General features: G+C 47.1%; 1 protein-coding gene across 2 annotated transcripts in view; it reads left to right on the plus strand.

Annotated features, from left to right (window-relative positions):
- neurl1aa (neuralized E3 ubiquitin protein ligase 1Aa) overlaps positions 1–16,105 on the plus strand; it is a 37,455-nt gene that overhangs the window by 14,099 nt on the left and 7,251 nt on the right. For both annotated transcript variants that reach the window (XM_027010180.2, XM_027010181.2), the window contains exon 4: positions 14,387–15,082. In XM_027010180.2, coding sequence (XP_026865981.1) covers positions 14,387–15,082 — 696 coding nt within the window. The remainder of the gene's footprint in view (positions 1–14,386; positions 15,083–16,105) is intronic.

A 16,105-nucleotide genomic window follows, 5' to 3' on the forward strand; every position in this document is an offset into this window, starting at 1 on the left:
GTGTGTGATAATGGTTATATGGTTCTAGGAATATCAGAAGTGTGTGAGTGTGTGAAAAAGAGTGCCTTTTCAGGGCTGGGTCATTGTGTTAACAGCAACCAGGCTGGGGAGTGTAACCACACTCTGGCACGCATAGAAGAACTTAACAGAGCATACCATAGACTTAGCTTTGATGTGACGCTGGGTGAGAAGCTACACACACACAAACACACACATACGCACACACACACACATGCCCACATGCACATACGGCCTTAATGCCGTCATCCTTCGGGCATAAATATAGAAGCAGGTCACATGCTCTCCAGATAACCCCATCTATCCTAATTGCGCACTGTGCCAATTGACAGCAACCTCGGTTCCTGCTATCTGTCGATTGTATGTGATGTTTTTCTTGTTGTGAGTGTGAGTGTGTGTGTGTGTGTGTGTGTGTGTGTGTTTGTGTGTGTGTGTGTGTGTGTGTACTGTTATCTAAGGCCTCTCCATCTTCCAAGTTGTGGCGCCGACATATACAACCAAGCCCATATTCCTCTACATCCTACTGCCTCACACAGGCCTGACACAGTGTGTGTGTGTGTGTGTGTGTGTGTGTGTGTGTGTGTGTGTGTGTGTGTGCGCGCGCACGTGCGTGCATGTGTGCGGGTGTGTGCGCGCAGGTTCCTTCTTGCTTCTCTTCCCGGCAGCAGTAGCAATCCTCCATCTCTAAATCAGAAAGCTACACTTCCTCTTTCTGTGACAGCCTGTAAACTGGCAGATGGCCAGTGGTACTAGGTCATCAGAGCACTCCCACTGCCCCACAGAGAACCGAATGCCAGGCCTGGAAAGATCAAAGTGGACTGGCCCCACACGTCTGGTCAAGGCCGGAAGGGATGGTAGCTCGCAGTGTATTAGCCACAGAAGGAGAAAGGTGAACCCACCCTGCTGGCTGCTTGTACCAGTCTCATTGCAAACTCCTCTTCAGTTCACACTGACAAGCCCAATAATTTCTCCACATGTACAGATTTTTTTTGGGGAGGGGGTGGGTAGATGGCAATACATGACGTACATTGTAATTAAGTGTTCTGAATTTAGCCTCCTTTTATGGCACAGAAAATTAGAATTGGTGACCTTTATTATGGATTCTGAGTTGCAATGGTTCCCACCTGCATGCATCATGTACTGATAACTACAGTTCCTTGTAATTTTCCACATTGCTTTTGGCCCCAAGAACTCTTATCAGAAGCATCAACATTTTGTATGCTGTAAGCATACCCGTCAAACACACACACACACACACACACACACACACACACACACACACACACACACACACACACACATACAAGAAAATCTTCAGGAGAAGCATTCACTTGGCATTTTTCAAGTTGTTTGTTCACCTGAAGAACTATATGTGCTTTTAAGTGACCAGTCTATGCTGAGATGTATCTGCATCCAAATACATACTTCGCAATACTTCTAAGGCATTTTCCTACTAGAGTTATTTGCCAGACTTAGAGCCGCATGCTCTGCGAGTTTGATACATTTGGTCAAGTGCGAAAGATGTCAAGTTCGGGAACATACAGAGAACTTATCTCTGTTCCGTTCTAAAACTGGTGGTCCGGAGTGCCCTTTAAGTGAACTCTGGTATGGGATCCGCTGCACGCGTGGAAGTTGTCTGTTCCCAGCACCGCGTACGTGGATTACATCATTTCGTAATGTGACTGCTTCAACTTACCATGTCACTCCCCTTTCTTAAGTTTCACGGCACACGGTGAGATGCCATGTGCCCGAAAGCGCTGTTCTTTACCACACGACTGTATCCGAATAACAAAAATCAGTAAATTAATGAACCTGGCACCCAAAATTTTGCAGACCTGCTCGCAGATATGTGACTAATGGAACCGCATAGCTGTTCCAGGGTTTAGTCTTCTGTATGAACGCAAATCAGCAATAATAATAAATAAGAAGAAGAATTATTATTTCTACAGAACCTTTCACAAACCCAAGGATGCTTTATGTTAGAGGTGGAAAAAGGCACTAGGAAGGATAAAGAACAGTAAAACAAAAAAAGGTTTTTTTTGAAGGAAGGCACATAATAGTTGCAGAGAGACTGTGGTAGAGGTTTCTGAAGTTTAGGAGCAGCGACTCTGAAGGATCTGCCACGCATGGTGGTGAGTAGAGTAGGTGGGAGAATAAGGAGACCAGAGTGCAAGGATCTAAGGGTGTGGGAGGGACAGTGTAAATGAAGGAGCTGGGAGATATAGGTAGGACCGCGAAGACCGTGAAGAGCTTTGAAGGTTAGGAGAAGGATTTTATGCTTAACCCAGGAGATAACAGGGAGCCAGTGTAGCTGCTGAAGGACGGGTGTTACGTGTGCAGGACATTTGTGTTACTGAAGGACGGGTGTTACGTGTGTAGGACGTTTGTGTTGCTGAAGGGAGGGTGTTATGTGTGTAGGACGTTTGTGTTACTGAAGGACGGGTGTTACTTGTGCAGGACGTTTGTGTTACTGAAGGGAGGGTGTTACGTGTGTAGGACGTTTGTGTTGCTGAAGCATGGGTGTTATGTGTGCAGGATGTTTGTGCTGCTGAAGGATGGGTGTTACATGTGCAGGACGTTTGTGTTACTGAAAGGAGGGTGTTACATGTGTAGGATGTTTGTGCTGCTGAAGGATGGATGTTACGTGTGCAGGACGTTTGTGCTGCTGAAGGATGGGTGTTACGTGTGCAGGACGTTTGTGCTGCTGAAGGACGGGTGTTACGTTTGCAGGACGTTTGAGTTACTGAAGGGAGGGTGTTACGTGTGTAGGACGTTTGTGTTACTGAAGGACGGCTGTTACGTGTACATGGCGTTTGTGTTACTGAAGGGAGGGTGTTACGTGTGTAGGACGTTTGTGTTACTGAAGGACGGGTGTTACGTGTGCAGGATGTTTGTGCTGCTGAAGGATGGATGTTACGTGTGCAGGACGTTTGTGCTGCTGAAGGATGGGTGTTACGTGTGCAGGACGTTTGTGCTGCTGAAGGACGGGTGTTACGTGTGCAGGACGTTTGAGTTACTGAAGGGAGGGTGTTACGTGTGTAGGACGTTTGTGTTACTGAAGGACGGCTGTTACGTGTACATGGCGTTTGTGTTACTGAAGGGAGGGTGTTACGTGTGTAGGACGTTTGTGTTACTGAAGGATGGGTGTTACGTGTGCAGGACGTTTGTGCTGCTGAAGGATCGATGTTACGTGTGCAGGACGTTTGTGCTGCTGAAGGACGGGTGTTACGTGTGCAGGACGTTTGAGTTACTGAAGGGAGGGTGTTACGTGTGCAGGATTTTTGTGTTACTGAAGGACGGGTGTTATGTGTGCAGGACGTTTGTGCTGCTGAAGGGAGGGTGTTACGTGTGCAGGACGTTTGTGTTACTGAAGGACGGGTGTTACGTGTGCAGGACGTTTGTGCTGCTGAAGGATGGATGTTACATGTGCAGGACGTTTGTGCTGCTGAAGGATGGGTGTTACATGTGCAGGACCTTTGTGCTGCTGAAGAGTGGCTGTTACGTGTACAGGGCAGTTGTGTTACTGAAGGGAGGGTGTTACGTGTGCAGGACGTTTGTGCTGCTGAAGGACGGGTGTTACGTGTGCAGGATGTTTGTGTTACTAAAGGGAGGGTGTTACGTGTGCAGGACGTTTGTGCTGCTGAAGGACGGGTGTTACGTGTGCAGGGCGTTTGTGCTACTGAAGGGAGGGTGTTACGTGTGTAGGACGTTTGTGTTACTGAAGGATGGGTGTTACGTGTGCAGGACGTTTGTGCTGCTGAAGGATGGATGTTACGTGTGCAGGACGTTTGTGCTGCTGAAGGACGGGTGTTACATGTGCAGGACGTTTGAGTTACTGAAGGGAGGGTGTTACGTGTGCAGGATTTTTGTGTTACTGAAGGACGGGTGTTATGTGTGCAGGACGTTTGTGCTGCTGAAGGGAGGGTGTTACGTGTGCAGGACGTTTGTGTTACTGAAGGACGGGTGTTACGTGTGCAGGACGTTTGTGCTGCTGAAGGATGGGTGTTACATGTGCAGGACCTTTGTGCTGCTGAAGAGCAGCTGTTACGTGTACAGGGCGGTTGTGTTACTGAAGGGAGGGTGTTACGTGTGCAGGACGTTTGTGCTGCTGAAGGACGGGTGTTACGTGTGCAGGATGTTTGTGTTACTAAAGGGAGGGTGTTACGTGTGCAGGACGTTTGTGCTGCTGAAGGACGGGTGTTACGTGTGCAGGGCGTTTGTGTTACTGAAGTGAGGGTGTTACGTGTGTAGGATGTTTGTGTTACTGAAGGACGGGTGTTACGTGTGCAGGACGTCTGTGCTGCTGAAGGATGGATGTTACGTGTGCAGGACGTTTGTGCTGCTGAAGGATGGGTGTTACGTGTGCAGGACGTTTGTGCTGCTGAAGGATGGGTGTTACGTGTGCAGGACGTTTGTGCTGCTGAAGGATGGATGTTACATGTGCAGGACGTTTGTGCTGCTGAAGGACGGGTGTTACGTGTGCAGGACGTTTGTGCTGCTGAAGGACGGATGTTACTTGTGCAGGACATTTGTGTTACTGAAGAGAGGGTATTACGTGTGAAAGTGCAAGAAACAAAGAGCTACCCTGGGGAAAGAACTCTAAAGGTAAATTTGCATTGATGCAAACAGCAGGACCAACTCAATAAATCACTGCATTATTTCATTATTGCTATCACCCTGCACCCCCTTACCATATTATCATAGTAATAAATATGTTAAATGAAAGTCAGCCTTGATCAACCTAACCAGAATGATGGGAAACTCAAACTTAAAGAACACAAGATCTAGAGTTCCAAAGAACAGATAGTATGAATCCCAAAAAGTCAAGAATTTCAAAGTCTAACGGATACACAGTTTCCTGTACCCTGGAGCAACTATATGTATAACACTAAAAAAAAAGGTTTAAGAATAGGCAACTTTTAGAACTGATTTACATTCTTTTTATCTCCAATAGCTTAATCTGTCACACTGAACATGGATCTCTCTTGAAACTCTGGCAAAGAGAAACATTCACGGTGCTCTGCAAATCTGCCTGGCTCAGCACTAACGTTAGTGCTAGCACTTTCATAAGCCCGAAGGTCCGCCTTCACTTCGGCTCTGTAACGTTGACAGCCATTCACATGTTTTCGAAGCTTCTCAGGGCCCTCACGGCTCGGGAAAGGTGTTGCTTTTAGAGCCCTAGAGTCATCCCTGTGCTAGCATTTGATTGGATGAAGTTGGCTACGTGCAGTTCTCGAACTGCACAACCACAGTATGGAGTTCTGGATGCAGGAACATAAGTGGAGAGGGATGAAGTCATTCCTCAAGGCATATGGCCAGGCAAAGAAGCAGGAATGTTGTTTAATAAATACCCCAGGCTGGGGCTACTTCATGGCCCTGTCACTCAGAATTACACACACACACTCACACACACACACACACACACACACAGAGAGAGAGAGAGAGAGAGAGAGAGAGAGAGAGAGAGAGACAGAAACACTGGACTGTGTTTGGGCAGCCGTGAGTGGCTTCAGATGTGAGAACTTCAGCGTGGAGTCGTGGTTGGATACAATTTGAAGAGCATGGCTGGGAGAAGCATTGCTCAACGGATCCACCAGTGTTAGACTCACGCTTATTGGGTTGAATTAACTCTCGGCGAACAAAGATTTATTTAATCCAGATGATTAGTCTTTACACTGAGCCAGAGCATAACAGCCACATGTCATTTGTATAATGTATTTGGTAATTAATGGCATTCTAGATGCTTTTTAGTTATGATCTTATTTCTCACTTGCGAAGCACTCTAATGATCTTTGTTACCTTCTGAAGCTGATCTATAGTCAGTGCTAGCCAGTGCTATTTATGTCATCTTTTGGGGTAATCAGGCTTGCCTTATACAGCGTGTTATTGCTATTTAGGAGTCAACAGGTTCTCATATAGACTGTTGGCCTGTATTCAAGAGGTGAAAAAAGCACTAAAATCCCTTACTTGATGGAATACTTGAGGTAGTATTCCTCAAGTATACCCAGATTAGAAAAGTACATCCAAGGTTACCTCTGAAACTCTCTGAAAGTGTCTCTATATAATATATAATATGGTCTCTAATATGAAATCTCTTATATAAAGGGAAAGTTACCATGACCATCAGAAGGGTTACATTTTAAATCCCTAAAGTTTATAATTTACAGTTTTGCATATTATATTAAGATACAGATTAGCAGGCACTGGCACATTTTTACCGGGAGATTTATTAAAAGCTTAGATAGAATTTGACCATCATTAATTTTGTACAGCAGTCAGTTACAGCCAGTTACATCTTACGATACAAACGATGTCTGTATCAAGAATGATCAAGATACTAGTTTCTTATTTAGTTGTTTCATTTTGCGGCAGTTCTATCATATGCACCAACACAATGATTAACTACAGTCCTTCATATGATTGGTTAAGTATTGTTTTCTACTGAAATGTAGACAACACGACTACAAGTGAAACAATATGCCATTACTCCACATTCCTTAATCATGCTAATATGTGGCAGCCCAGGGCCAAGGTCAAAAACGTCTGACAGGACTTTAAAAAAACCTCTGCACTCTACGGAGTCGGATACAAAATGGTCCAACAAGTGTAACTAAATGCACAAGAGGTTTTTCAGACTTTCAGTAACTGCTGCAAATGCACAGGCGCGATACAAGAAAAGAATAAGAACTGTGAACATTTGGGTTGCAAAGGGTTAATAGCTTGATGCTGTGCTCATAGATTTATGACTTTAGAGAAAGTTTAATGCTTCGTAGTTTTATGGCTTTATAGAAAGTTTTATGACTCGTAGTTTTTAATGACTTTAGAAAAACATGCCAAAAAGGTTTGTTAATTTACAAAAGAAATGTCATTGGAACTCTGTGGGAGAATTCAAGTCCTGTGGAATATGTTATGAAAAACTGTTTATGAGTCTGAAAGTTATAATGGAAAGAGACAGACCTGTCTCAGCTACCAAGGTGTGCTAAGAAATGCGCCAATGCATAATCCCCCATACTAAGGGGTGTGAAATTAAACACCGACAGACATTCGTGAGTCTAGGGCACGAGAGATGTTGCACTTCGGTACCCACTTGGATTTTGGACAGCAAAGCACGAAAACGTGGGGAGATTCATGTCATTCACGCATCGTTTTTATATGCACCATCAACTTTGCCCATAGCAGACCTTCTCACATGTCTTCCCCACGTTTGAGCCGTGCCGTTAAATGAGCTACTCAAACAGCAGATAAGGAGTAGGTGGTTTCTTAAAATGTCCAGTGCTCCTGCAGACCCTGGCTGCAAATGCTCAGCAGACCTGACACAACAGCGCAGCCTTTTAGATGCCTGTGTTTCAAAGCTGTTGAATTTAGCCAGTGGTTAGTCTTCCGTCCTGTGCTTTTTCTGTTTTAGCGTGCCTTTTCTAGTCTAGTGTGTCCTTATTTCTGTAGGCCTGCGGAAGCGTTTAAATATAAAATGTGAATACATACCACTTCCAGCACTTTGGAGTGCAACCCCTGATATGGGATTGCAGATACATTACTTCTCAGTACATAGTAGGCATACTCAGGTATAGCTGTCCAGTTTTCCTACATACACTTAAGTAGTTTGGGTTCAGGCAGTGCAGCAGACCTGAACTGAAAGCCTTGTCATATTGGATGGTGCATAAAGTTTGTGCCGAATCTCACTTGTCCACTAGTAGATTGGTTTTCTACTTAGAGTCATTCAGGTGTCAGTGAGCATGGCTAACGCAGTAGCTCGGCTCCCCAACATCTTGCCACACGTCTGAGAGCGTGCGTAAGGGCCAAGCATTTCCTTGTGTTTACTTTCTTCTACTCAGTAAGTTCATTGTCCTGAGAGAGCGGTCAGGGTAAATAGTAACAGAGAAAAATATGGCTGCAATGGCAATAAGCAAAGATTTACAGAAGAGCAGGCCCCTCCAAGTCACAGTAACTCAACAAAGATGCCGTTAATATGTCAATGTGGACGGATAACGGGGGGCTAAGCAAATAAAGCTGGCAGGGCCGAGAGAGAAACCGAGAAGAAATGGACTTATACTTGTGCCCCGATGAGAAGCTGGCTGACAATCTGTCTTCCAAAAGCCCCAGCTGTTTGGTCTCTCTGGATACACTGGTTAACGTCGCTAAAGTTCATAGCGCTAAGCTGAGCTACGCTAAAAAACAGAGGAAAGATAGCGCTTGTTTTGAAGCCGTTGCGCTACGCCACATACTTTCCCCCCGACTTTATTTACGAAATGCAGAAAGAAGACTGGTTGAATTCTCCAAAAAGAATCTATTAAATATTTTTTTTGCCAGCCAGGCCAAACGAAATTAGCACTGGAGTGAGCGGCTCTGGACTCAGAGGTGTTTCCATGCTACCATCGCTAAAGGTATTTGTTTGGAAGGTCGTCTGCTCCAGAGCCAAACGAATTAGGAAATTAGAAGAGCAGATGGCACACGATGCAGTAACTCATCTGGAGGGAATTTTTTTTCCGACTATGCCTTCTGCAGTGCTTTCCAGTGAGAAGGCGAAGAAAAAAATGCAAAGCAGTGTCAAGGTTGATTTTCTTCCTCTTCACGCTTGGCGTTCTTACAGGAAGCTGCAGGAAGAGCTCTCAAGGTGGCAGGAAGAAGCGGCGTGACCTGTTGTGGTCCTTTCCTGCCGTTAAGTGTCCTTCCAGTCATCTTTCCCAAACTTAGATCTCCTGGTTTTCTTCCCTTTTCCCCTTTGCCAAAACATGGACTTTTAAGGCGTGGCTCTCTTATATATAAGAGATATATAAGAGAGCCATATATATATATATATATATATATATATATATATATATATATATAAGAGAGACATATATATATATATATATATATATATATATATATATATATATATATATATATATATATATATATATAAAAACAGCCAGGACAAACATGAGTTTATAAAACAAGTTTATATGAATTAAACATCCACACATTTGGGGAGGCAATGCATTCTGAAGCTTGTTCAAGAATCTCATCCTGGTCATATCAAAATAGGAACAACAGATAAGACCTTTTGCGTGAGAGCAGCCTTAGACCACACCCTTCTTTGGGAAGAAGGCAGTGCCTTGAATTGCACCCAGTCGAGAGGCTGGCCCGATCCCCTCGAATGCCGCAGTTCTGCAGTGTCTGTTGCTTGTTCCAACAGGCCGAAGCTGAATTCCCACCCCAGTCCCATAAACATTTAGCTTAGCGAGAAAGCCCGAGGTCAGGACCAGGCCTATATTTGCTGGGAACGAAGACGTAAAGCACGTGTAAAGACGTAAAGTGCTTGTAAAGATTAAAGTGCGTGCTTTGGTTTGAGACCTTCTACGATGAGGCTGTTGGTCCAGGCCTGGCCAGAGCTGCATGGATGATTTGCGGCCGGAGCGGCACGCTGGTTTGGGGACGACCTCGAGGAGGGGGCGGGAGAAAGAGCGAGAGGGCTGGATGTCCTGAGAGGAGGAGCTTTTGGGACTTACGGAGTATTTGTCGGGCTTCATTGTCGTGACCATGTGTCGCCTGGGAGGCTGCTGCTCTTTCCAGAGGGATTTAACAGCAATGCCGTGGCAGCCAGCCAGCATCCTAGCGCTCCTGAAACCTTAGCCCGTTGTCTCCCTCTCTCTCTCTCTCTCTCTCTCTCTCTCTCTCTCGCTCTCTCTGTGTTCCATACACACCCACTTCATGCATGCACAGACACCCCCCCCCCCTTCTCTTTGCCCTCGGAGAGAATGTGCACATGTGAGCCTCTTGCTCTTCATCTTTCTCCATGTCTCCCTCTCAGCGTTCAGAGACGGGGGGGGACGGGACTGAGAGGGCTCAGAGATAGAGAGGAAAACAAGGAGGTAGAGAACACCAACACTGAGTCAGAGGGAGTCAAGACCTCAGCAAGTCTTTAGTGGAAAGAACGAGGCAAAACGTAGCCGCCTCTTCGCAGCAATGCCATTTTGGCCATTTGTTTTCCGCTGTGATTTAAGCAAACGGCTTGTTTCGTTTATCAAGGCCGGCATCTGCTTACTTTCCGCGTGCTTTAGCGTTTAGCCCCAACAGGTGCTGGTGCCTCGCGGTAGAAGGGGGGGCTTGTTTTGTTTTGTCTTGTTTTTTTGTGTTGTTTTTATGTTTTTAGGAAGAAAGAAAAACAGAACAAAAGCGTTAAAAATAGGCGCTGCATTCTGCCCATGCAGCTGCTACCCATCAGTCGCAGCGCCTCGGTCATTGGCCTAGGCCGGATTCATATCGCTTCAGAAAACAGTAAAAACACTCCATCTTTTTGAAGTAGCCCCTTTCTCGGGGAGATTAAGATCTGGCCTCGGCCAATCAGCGCGCAGCCGTGCCGGGCCTCGTGCGAAAGGGGCCAATGGGACAAACGGGAAGGGGGCCGACGGGCGGTCGAGCAGGTGCGGGATAATTAGGGGGCAGCAGCTGGCGCGGGTTGCACACGTCCTGGTGTAAGTACCCTTAACCCCCCCCAACCCCCCCCACTCCCTCCCACCATCTGGGGCTCCGCTCCGAGGCCGCACAGAGTCCTTTCAGCCCACGACGTCATCTTCATTCATCGTCTATTACACGTCGTTCCGCAAATTTCGGTTCGATGCTTTCTTTTGCCACGTCAGGCGTATCACCTTGGACGCAGGAGACAAACTGGTGGTCAGCGGTGCCTTCGCTGTTACGAGGAATGGTCACAGTGCGCAGGAAGCAGTGAGTGACTACGGCAGACGATACAAAAGCTCTATATAATCCTCCCGGGCCGTTATGGTTTGAGACTGTGTAAATAGAGCACTGACCACACACATCAGTGACCTCCTGGAATAGTTTAAATCACTGAGAGGACATTATAGTAATGGTTAAAACGCGCTATGAGCTCATCGGTGTTGTTATCAGCAGAACAGAAAAACACAGACCCTTGAGTCCACTTGCACAGGGAAGGAGGGAAGAACCTGGAGGGAGGAAGGAAGAAGGTTGTTTGACCCAGATAAACTTAATCACCCTCACATTTAATTATGTGTGGGTGTGTTCGGCTTCCACTAATACTCAGTGTCACCAGCCCTGTTCATCTCAACACCTTGTATTTTACAGCCTTGTTATCCTGATTCCCACCATCATTCTGTCCTTCCCTATGTCCTCCCCAACCCCCCACCACACACACACACACACACACACACACACACTCACACCAGCAGACGGCGTCCACTCTGAATTCTCTTTCTCCATGGACGTCCACAGAAGGAATAAGGCAGTGTGGATCATCCAGGCACGGTCTAATCCAATTAATCCTACTGAGAGGTGGGTTTATTAATCCCACTGCGAGGCGGGTTTAGTAATCCCACTGAGAGGCAGGTTTTAATGTAATGGGCTCCGTCTGGCCCCCTCATGCTGGCCCTGCTCGGCTTGGGAAATCTTTGAGTTCCCTTAATCATCCTGATTGTGGGAGGAATCCTGGAGGGTCCGTTCTTATGGGCAGGACGTCGGTGGTCCGATGGCACAGTGGATGTGAGGGCTGGCGAAGCCGTAACATGCAGCAGTGTCACAGCAATGAGGGGCAGAACAGCAGAGTTCACAGCAAGATCATTAGCCAGTGTTGGCTTGCTCTTCATTGGGAGCTGAAAAATTGGAGTGGTTTTCCTTTTAAACAGCATGTATTTGACAATCATGTGTGTGTCCATGTCTGTGTTTGTGTGTGTGTGTTCTTATGGGAGGCACTCATACATCTAAAAAAAAAAAGATTGTCTGTGTGTGTGGGTGGATTATCTGTGTGTGTGTGGGTGGATTATCCGTGTGAGTGGGTGGATTATCTGTGTGTGTGTGTGTGTGGATTATCCGTGTGAGTGGGTGGATTATCTGTGTGTGTGTGGGTGTATTATCTGTGTGTGTGGGTGGATTATCCGTGTGTGGGTGGATTATCTGTGTGTGTGTGGGTGGATTATCTGTGTGTGTGTGTGGGTGGATTATCTGTGTGTGTGGGTGGATTATCTGTGTGTGTGTGGGTGGATTATACGTGTGTGTGGGTGGATTATCTGTGTGTGTGTGGGTGGATTATCTATGTGTGTGGGTAGATTATCTGTGTGTGTGGGTGGATTATCTATGTGTGTGGGTAGATTATCTATGTGTGTGGGTAGATTGTGTGTGTGTGTGTGTGTTGTGGATTATTTGTGTGTGTGTGTGTGTGTGTGCACACGTGTGTGTTGTGGATTATTTGTGTGTGTGTGTGTGTGTGTGTGTGTGTGTGTGTGTGTGTGTGTGTGTGTGTGTGTGTGGATATTCTGTGTGTGTGTGTGGCCTCTTGTGAAAAAATACATTTTCGCTTAGTCCTCCTTTCTGTGATATCAACTCTTCCTGTTTTCTTTGATCCAGAAATGCTCTTGCTAGAAAACGACATCAGGACACAAATCAAAAGAATATCTCTCTCGCGCCCTTTTTGGTGATGAAAGTACCTAATAAACTGTAGCGTTAGTCATGTTTGTGCTCGAGCTAAGAGCTAGCCCTCACTTTACACCTCAGTAATCAGCCTAGACTTCCTTTTATCACAATAACAACCTTCAAGTTATTTTTTTTTCCGCCGGTCCAATCTCATTGGTGGCCCATCGGTCCAAGGCTCTTGTCTGTAAGGAGGCAAGCAGCCATTGCTAAGCCCCAGGCAATGTACAGGAAGAGGCTGGTTGCGTCTGCACGAGGCCCAAACGAGAGGGATATTAACGTGCGATCCGTCCTCGGATCCACTCGTGCGATGGAGGTGAGTCACCTGGCGGGAAGCACAGGCCTTGAATACAGAGTGCTGCAGCTTGCCAAGTGGATCGCTGGGAAAAGATTGAGTTTCGAGGCTTAAAATATTAAGCCAGCTTTCTATAACCGAGGGAGAAGGATTGGTCCAGGCTGATGCCTCCCCAGGGTCCATGAATAACACGGGAAACAAACGATGCCAGTGGAAGACGACAGATGCCGAGATAACAAGGAACACAGAGCTGTCTGCCCATCCAAAAATCAGTTTTATATGTGTGAGTGTGTGTGTGTTTAGTTGTTGAACTGGATATATCTGGGTCATTATCCTGTAACCCTATTAAAAAGAACTGAGAAATGTGTTCTCTCGCTCTTTCTATATTATATATAACTCTCTTTATATACTTCTTTTTTTCTCTACCTCTGTCTCTTTCTTTGTCTTTTTCTCTCTCTCTTCTCTCTCCTGTCTCAAGGAGTAATCGAGGCTAAGAGGGTTTATCTATGGCAAGAGCTAATCCAATTGCCTTTTTGGGCCACCACTGATACAGAAAGAGAAAAAGGGAGAGAAAGGGAGGTCCTTTTTCTAGCATATTCTCTCTGTCCTCTTTTTTTTTACCTGTCATTTTCTCAGTGTACATCTTCTTGCTTCCTCATCTTCCTCCACCCCCAACCCCTTCAGTCACACACACACACACACACACACACACACACACACCGTCCTGATTTACTTCCTGTCTCCCCTCCCACTCGGGGAGGCTGCAGATGAGGGTTTCTGTCCGCAGCGCCCTTTGAGATCCCGAGCTAATTGGGCCCCAGCCCCACGAACAGCAGCCGGCTGGATTTAGCGCCGTTATTTTCGGCGGGTATCCGAAAGGCCCCGAACGTGCAGATGAAGGCTAAACACACGGCACGCACATAAGAGGCGCTGGGCTGCCCAGGAGTGTGTTGGATAATCAGGCCACGCTGCGATACGCTGGGACCCCAGCAGCCAAGGAGGGAGTGTTATGTTTGGCGCCGCGCTACGCTACGCTACGCTACCTACCGTTACACTCGTGCGGTAGTGTGCTATTCCGAGTAGGGGCTGATATAAAAGGAAGAGAATGAAAAGGGATACTCTCTGGCAGCCATTTTGGAAAACATCTATTCATTAGATCGCTTACAGAAACGTTTTTAAAATAGGATTGTGTACTGCATTTAGGAGAGCATCTCCATGGGCGTAGCGCACTGGTAATACCAGAGGACAGAAGATTTACAGGGAGCCTTCCGTGTGTTTTAAAGCTTCACAGTTTTTAACCCTTATTTTATGCAATTAAGCTGAAGAAAGGTTCAAAAATCTATTAATAATAGTCATAATGATTAATAGATGGGTCATTTCACTGGTTATTTGCCTCTTTTTTATATCCATAGCTTTTGCTGTTGTTTTAACAGCTTTTCAAGTGTACTAGCAACGGGCTTTCCTCTTCTGAAATTCATAAAAATTAATGAATTAATTAAGAGAAAAGCTCTTTTAATAAGAAAATAGAATAAACAAATAACTAGTAGGTAATAGCATACCACTTGAGGAACTTTTCTTTGCCATCCTGATTCTCATAAAGAACAACAGTGTACAACCATTTTCAACTGTTTGTGTCCTTTGTTTCATTGACAGACAGTGAAATTGTCCCTCCAGATTGCCTCCGGCCCCGGTCCTTCACCACGGTAAGAGGCTCCTCCTCCTTGCGGCGCGAAGCCGATGCCTCCCGCCTGTCCATCAGCCTCTGTGACCTCAACCTTCAGCAGGATGAGGCCAGGCTCCGCCTCCCACCCGCCCCGACCGCGTACCCCATCCCCCAGAACTCCCAGAACTCCCAGCAGTCGTCCTTCCTCCCATCCTCCCTGGAGGGCGACCTGCGCTTCCACCAGCTCCGCGGCGCTCACATCAAAACCGTGGACGAGCACACGGTGGGCCGCTCCGAGCACGCCCGCGAAGAGCGCACCCTGGTGTTCACCGAACGCCCGCTGCGAAGTGGCGAGACCATCTTCCTCAAAGTGACCAAGTCCAACCCGGCCCGCTCCGGCTCCCTCTCCTACGGCGTCACGTCGTGCGACCCGTCGACACTACGTCCCAGCGACCTACCCTACAACCCCGAAGCGCTGGTCGACCGCAAGGAGTTCTGGGCCGTGTGCAGGGTGCCCACGGCGCTCCAGAGCGGAGACGTTCTGGGCTTCCTGGTCACCCAGGATGGAGAGGTGATCCTTAGCCATAATGGGGCAAATGCAGGGATGCAGGTGTGCGTGGACAACTCGCGTCCTCTCTGGATGTTCTTTGGGCTGCACGGTGCTATTACACAGCTAAGGATTCTGGGTAGGTACTCAGACTGTCATACCATTAAACTTTTATATTGTTGTGAACTATTGAACTTTTTTTTTTTTTGGTGAAAGATATGTTGGGATCAAACCTAAAGAGAAACTCACATGTCTTACTAATCATTAGGGTTTAGCCATAGTAAAACTAATAACTGATCTATCATGAAATTTGACCAGAACTACCTGGTGACACTATGGCAGTCAGAGCTGCTGTTCTGTTAAACCTCTTAAGCAATTATCTCAGGTTAGTGCCATCTCATCCCTGCATGGTCACGTTGTGTTGCGCTGGAGAAACCATCTTAAAAGCATGTTCGAGGTTGGTGGAACCATTCGTCCATATTGGCTCGAGCGCAGTCATGTGGTGGGTGGTTTCTGCAAGCAGACCGGTAGTTTCTGCAGGCTAGTGCAATATTCCTACAATGCCTCCGGGCTCTGACGAATAGGAACTTCCCCATTATGCCGTCTGGGCATAATTCAGGGATCACTTTGAAGAACTTTAATGCGCTCGAATGCATGGTGAGTGCCACCCCGTCACCTTGCTTCCCTTACATATATATAGACCTGGTAAACGGCCGAGGTACACTAGACAGACAGAGAGAGAGAGAGAGAGAGAGAACTCGGCCAAAAAGAGGAACTCTGACAGGAGGCCGCGTGGGCGCTATGTGACCTGCGTTCGCGCGGCGGGCGCAATTCAGCGTGCCAGTGTCACCCGCTGCACATCCCTCGCCCCCGCCGCGCTTCTCCCTCTCGTCGTCTCGTTAGGAGCCTGGGAGCAGGGGAGCTGGATGGCAGGAGAGTGGGCGAGTTTGCACTCGGCGCGCGAGCGTTCATCTCGCACCGGCTCCCCCCCCCCCCGGCGCGCACCTTTCTCTCCCTGCTCTCTCTCTCTCTCTCTCTCTCTCTCTCTCTCTCGCTCGCGCCTCCCCTCCTCGTCCCTCCTGCAGAGTCACTTCCCCTTCGTCCCCGTCCGTCCGCCTCCAGGTTCATGAAGGAGAGCTTGACCCCATCCCGGGTCGGGCGC

Source organism: Electrophorus electricus, chromosome 16 (assembly GCF_013358815.1).
Source record: "Electrophorus electricus isolate fEleEle1 chromosome 16, fEleEle1.pri, whole genome shotgun sequence".
Taxonomy (NCBI): Eukaryota; Metazoa; Chordata; class Actinopteri; order Gymnotiformes; family Gymnotidae; genus Electrophorus; species Electrophorus electricus.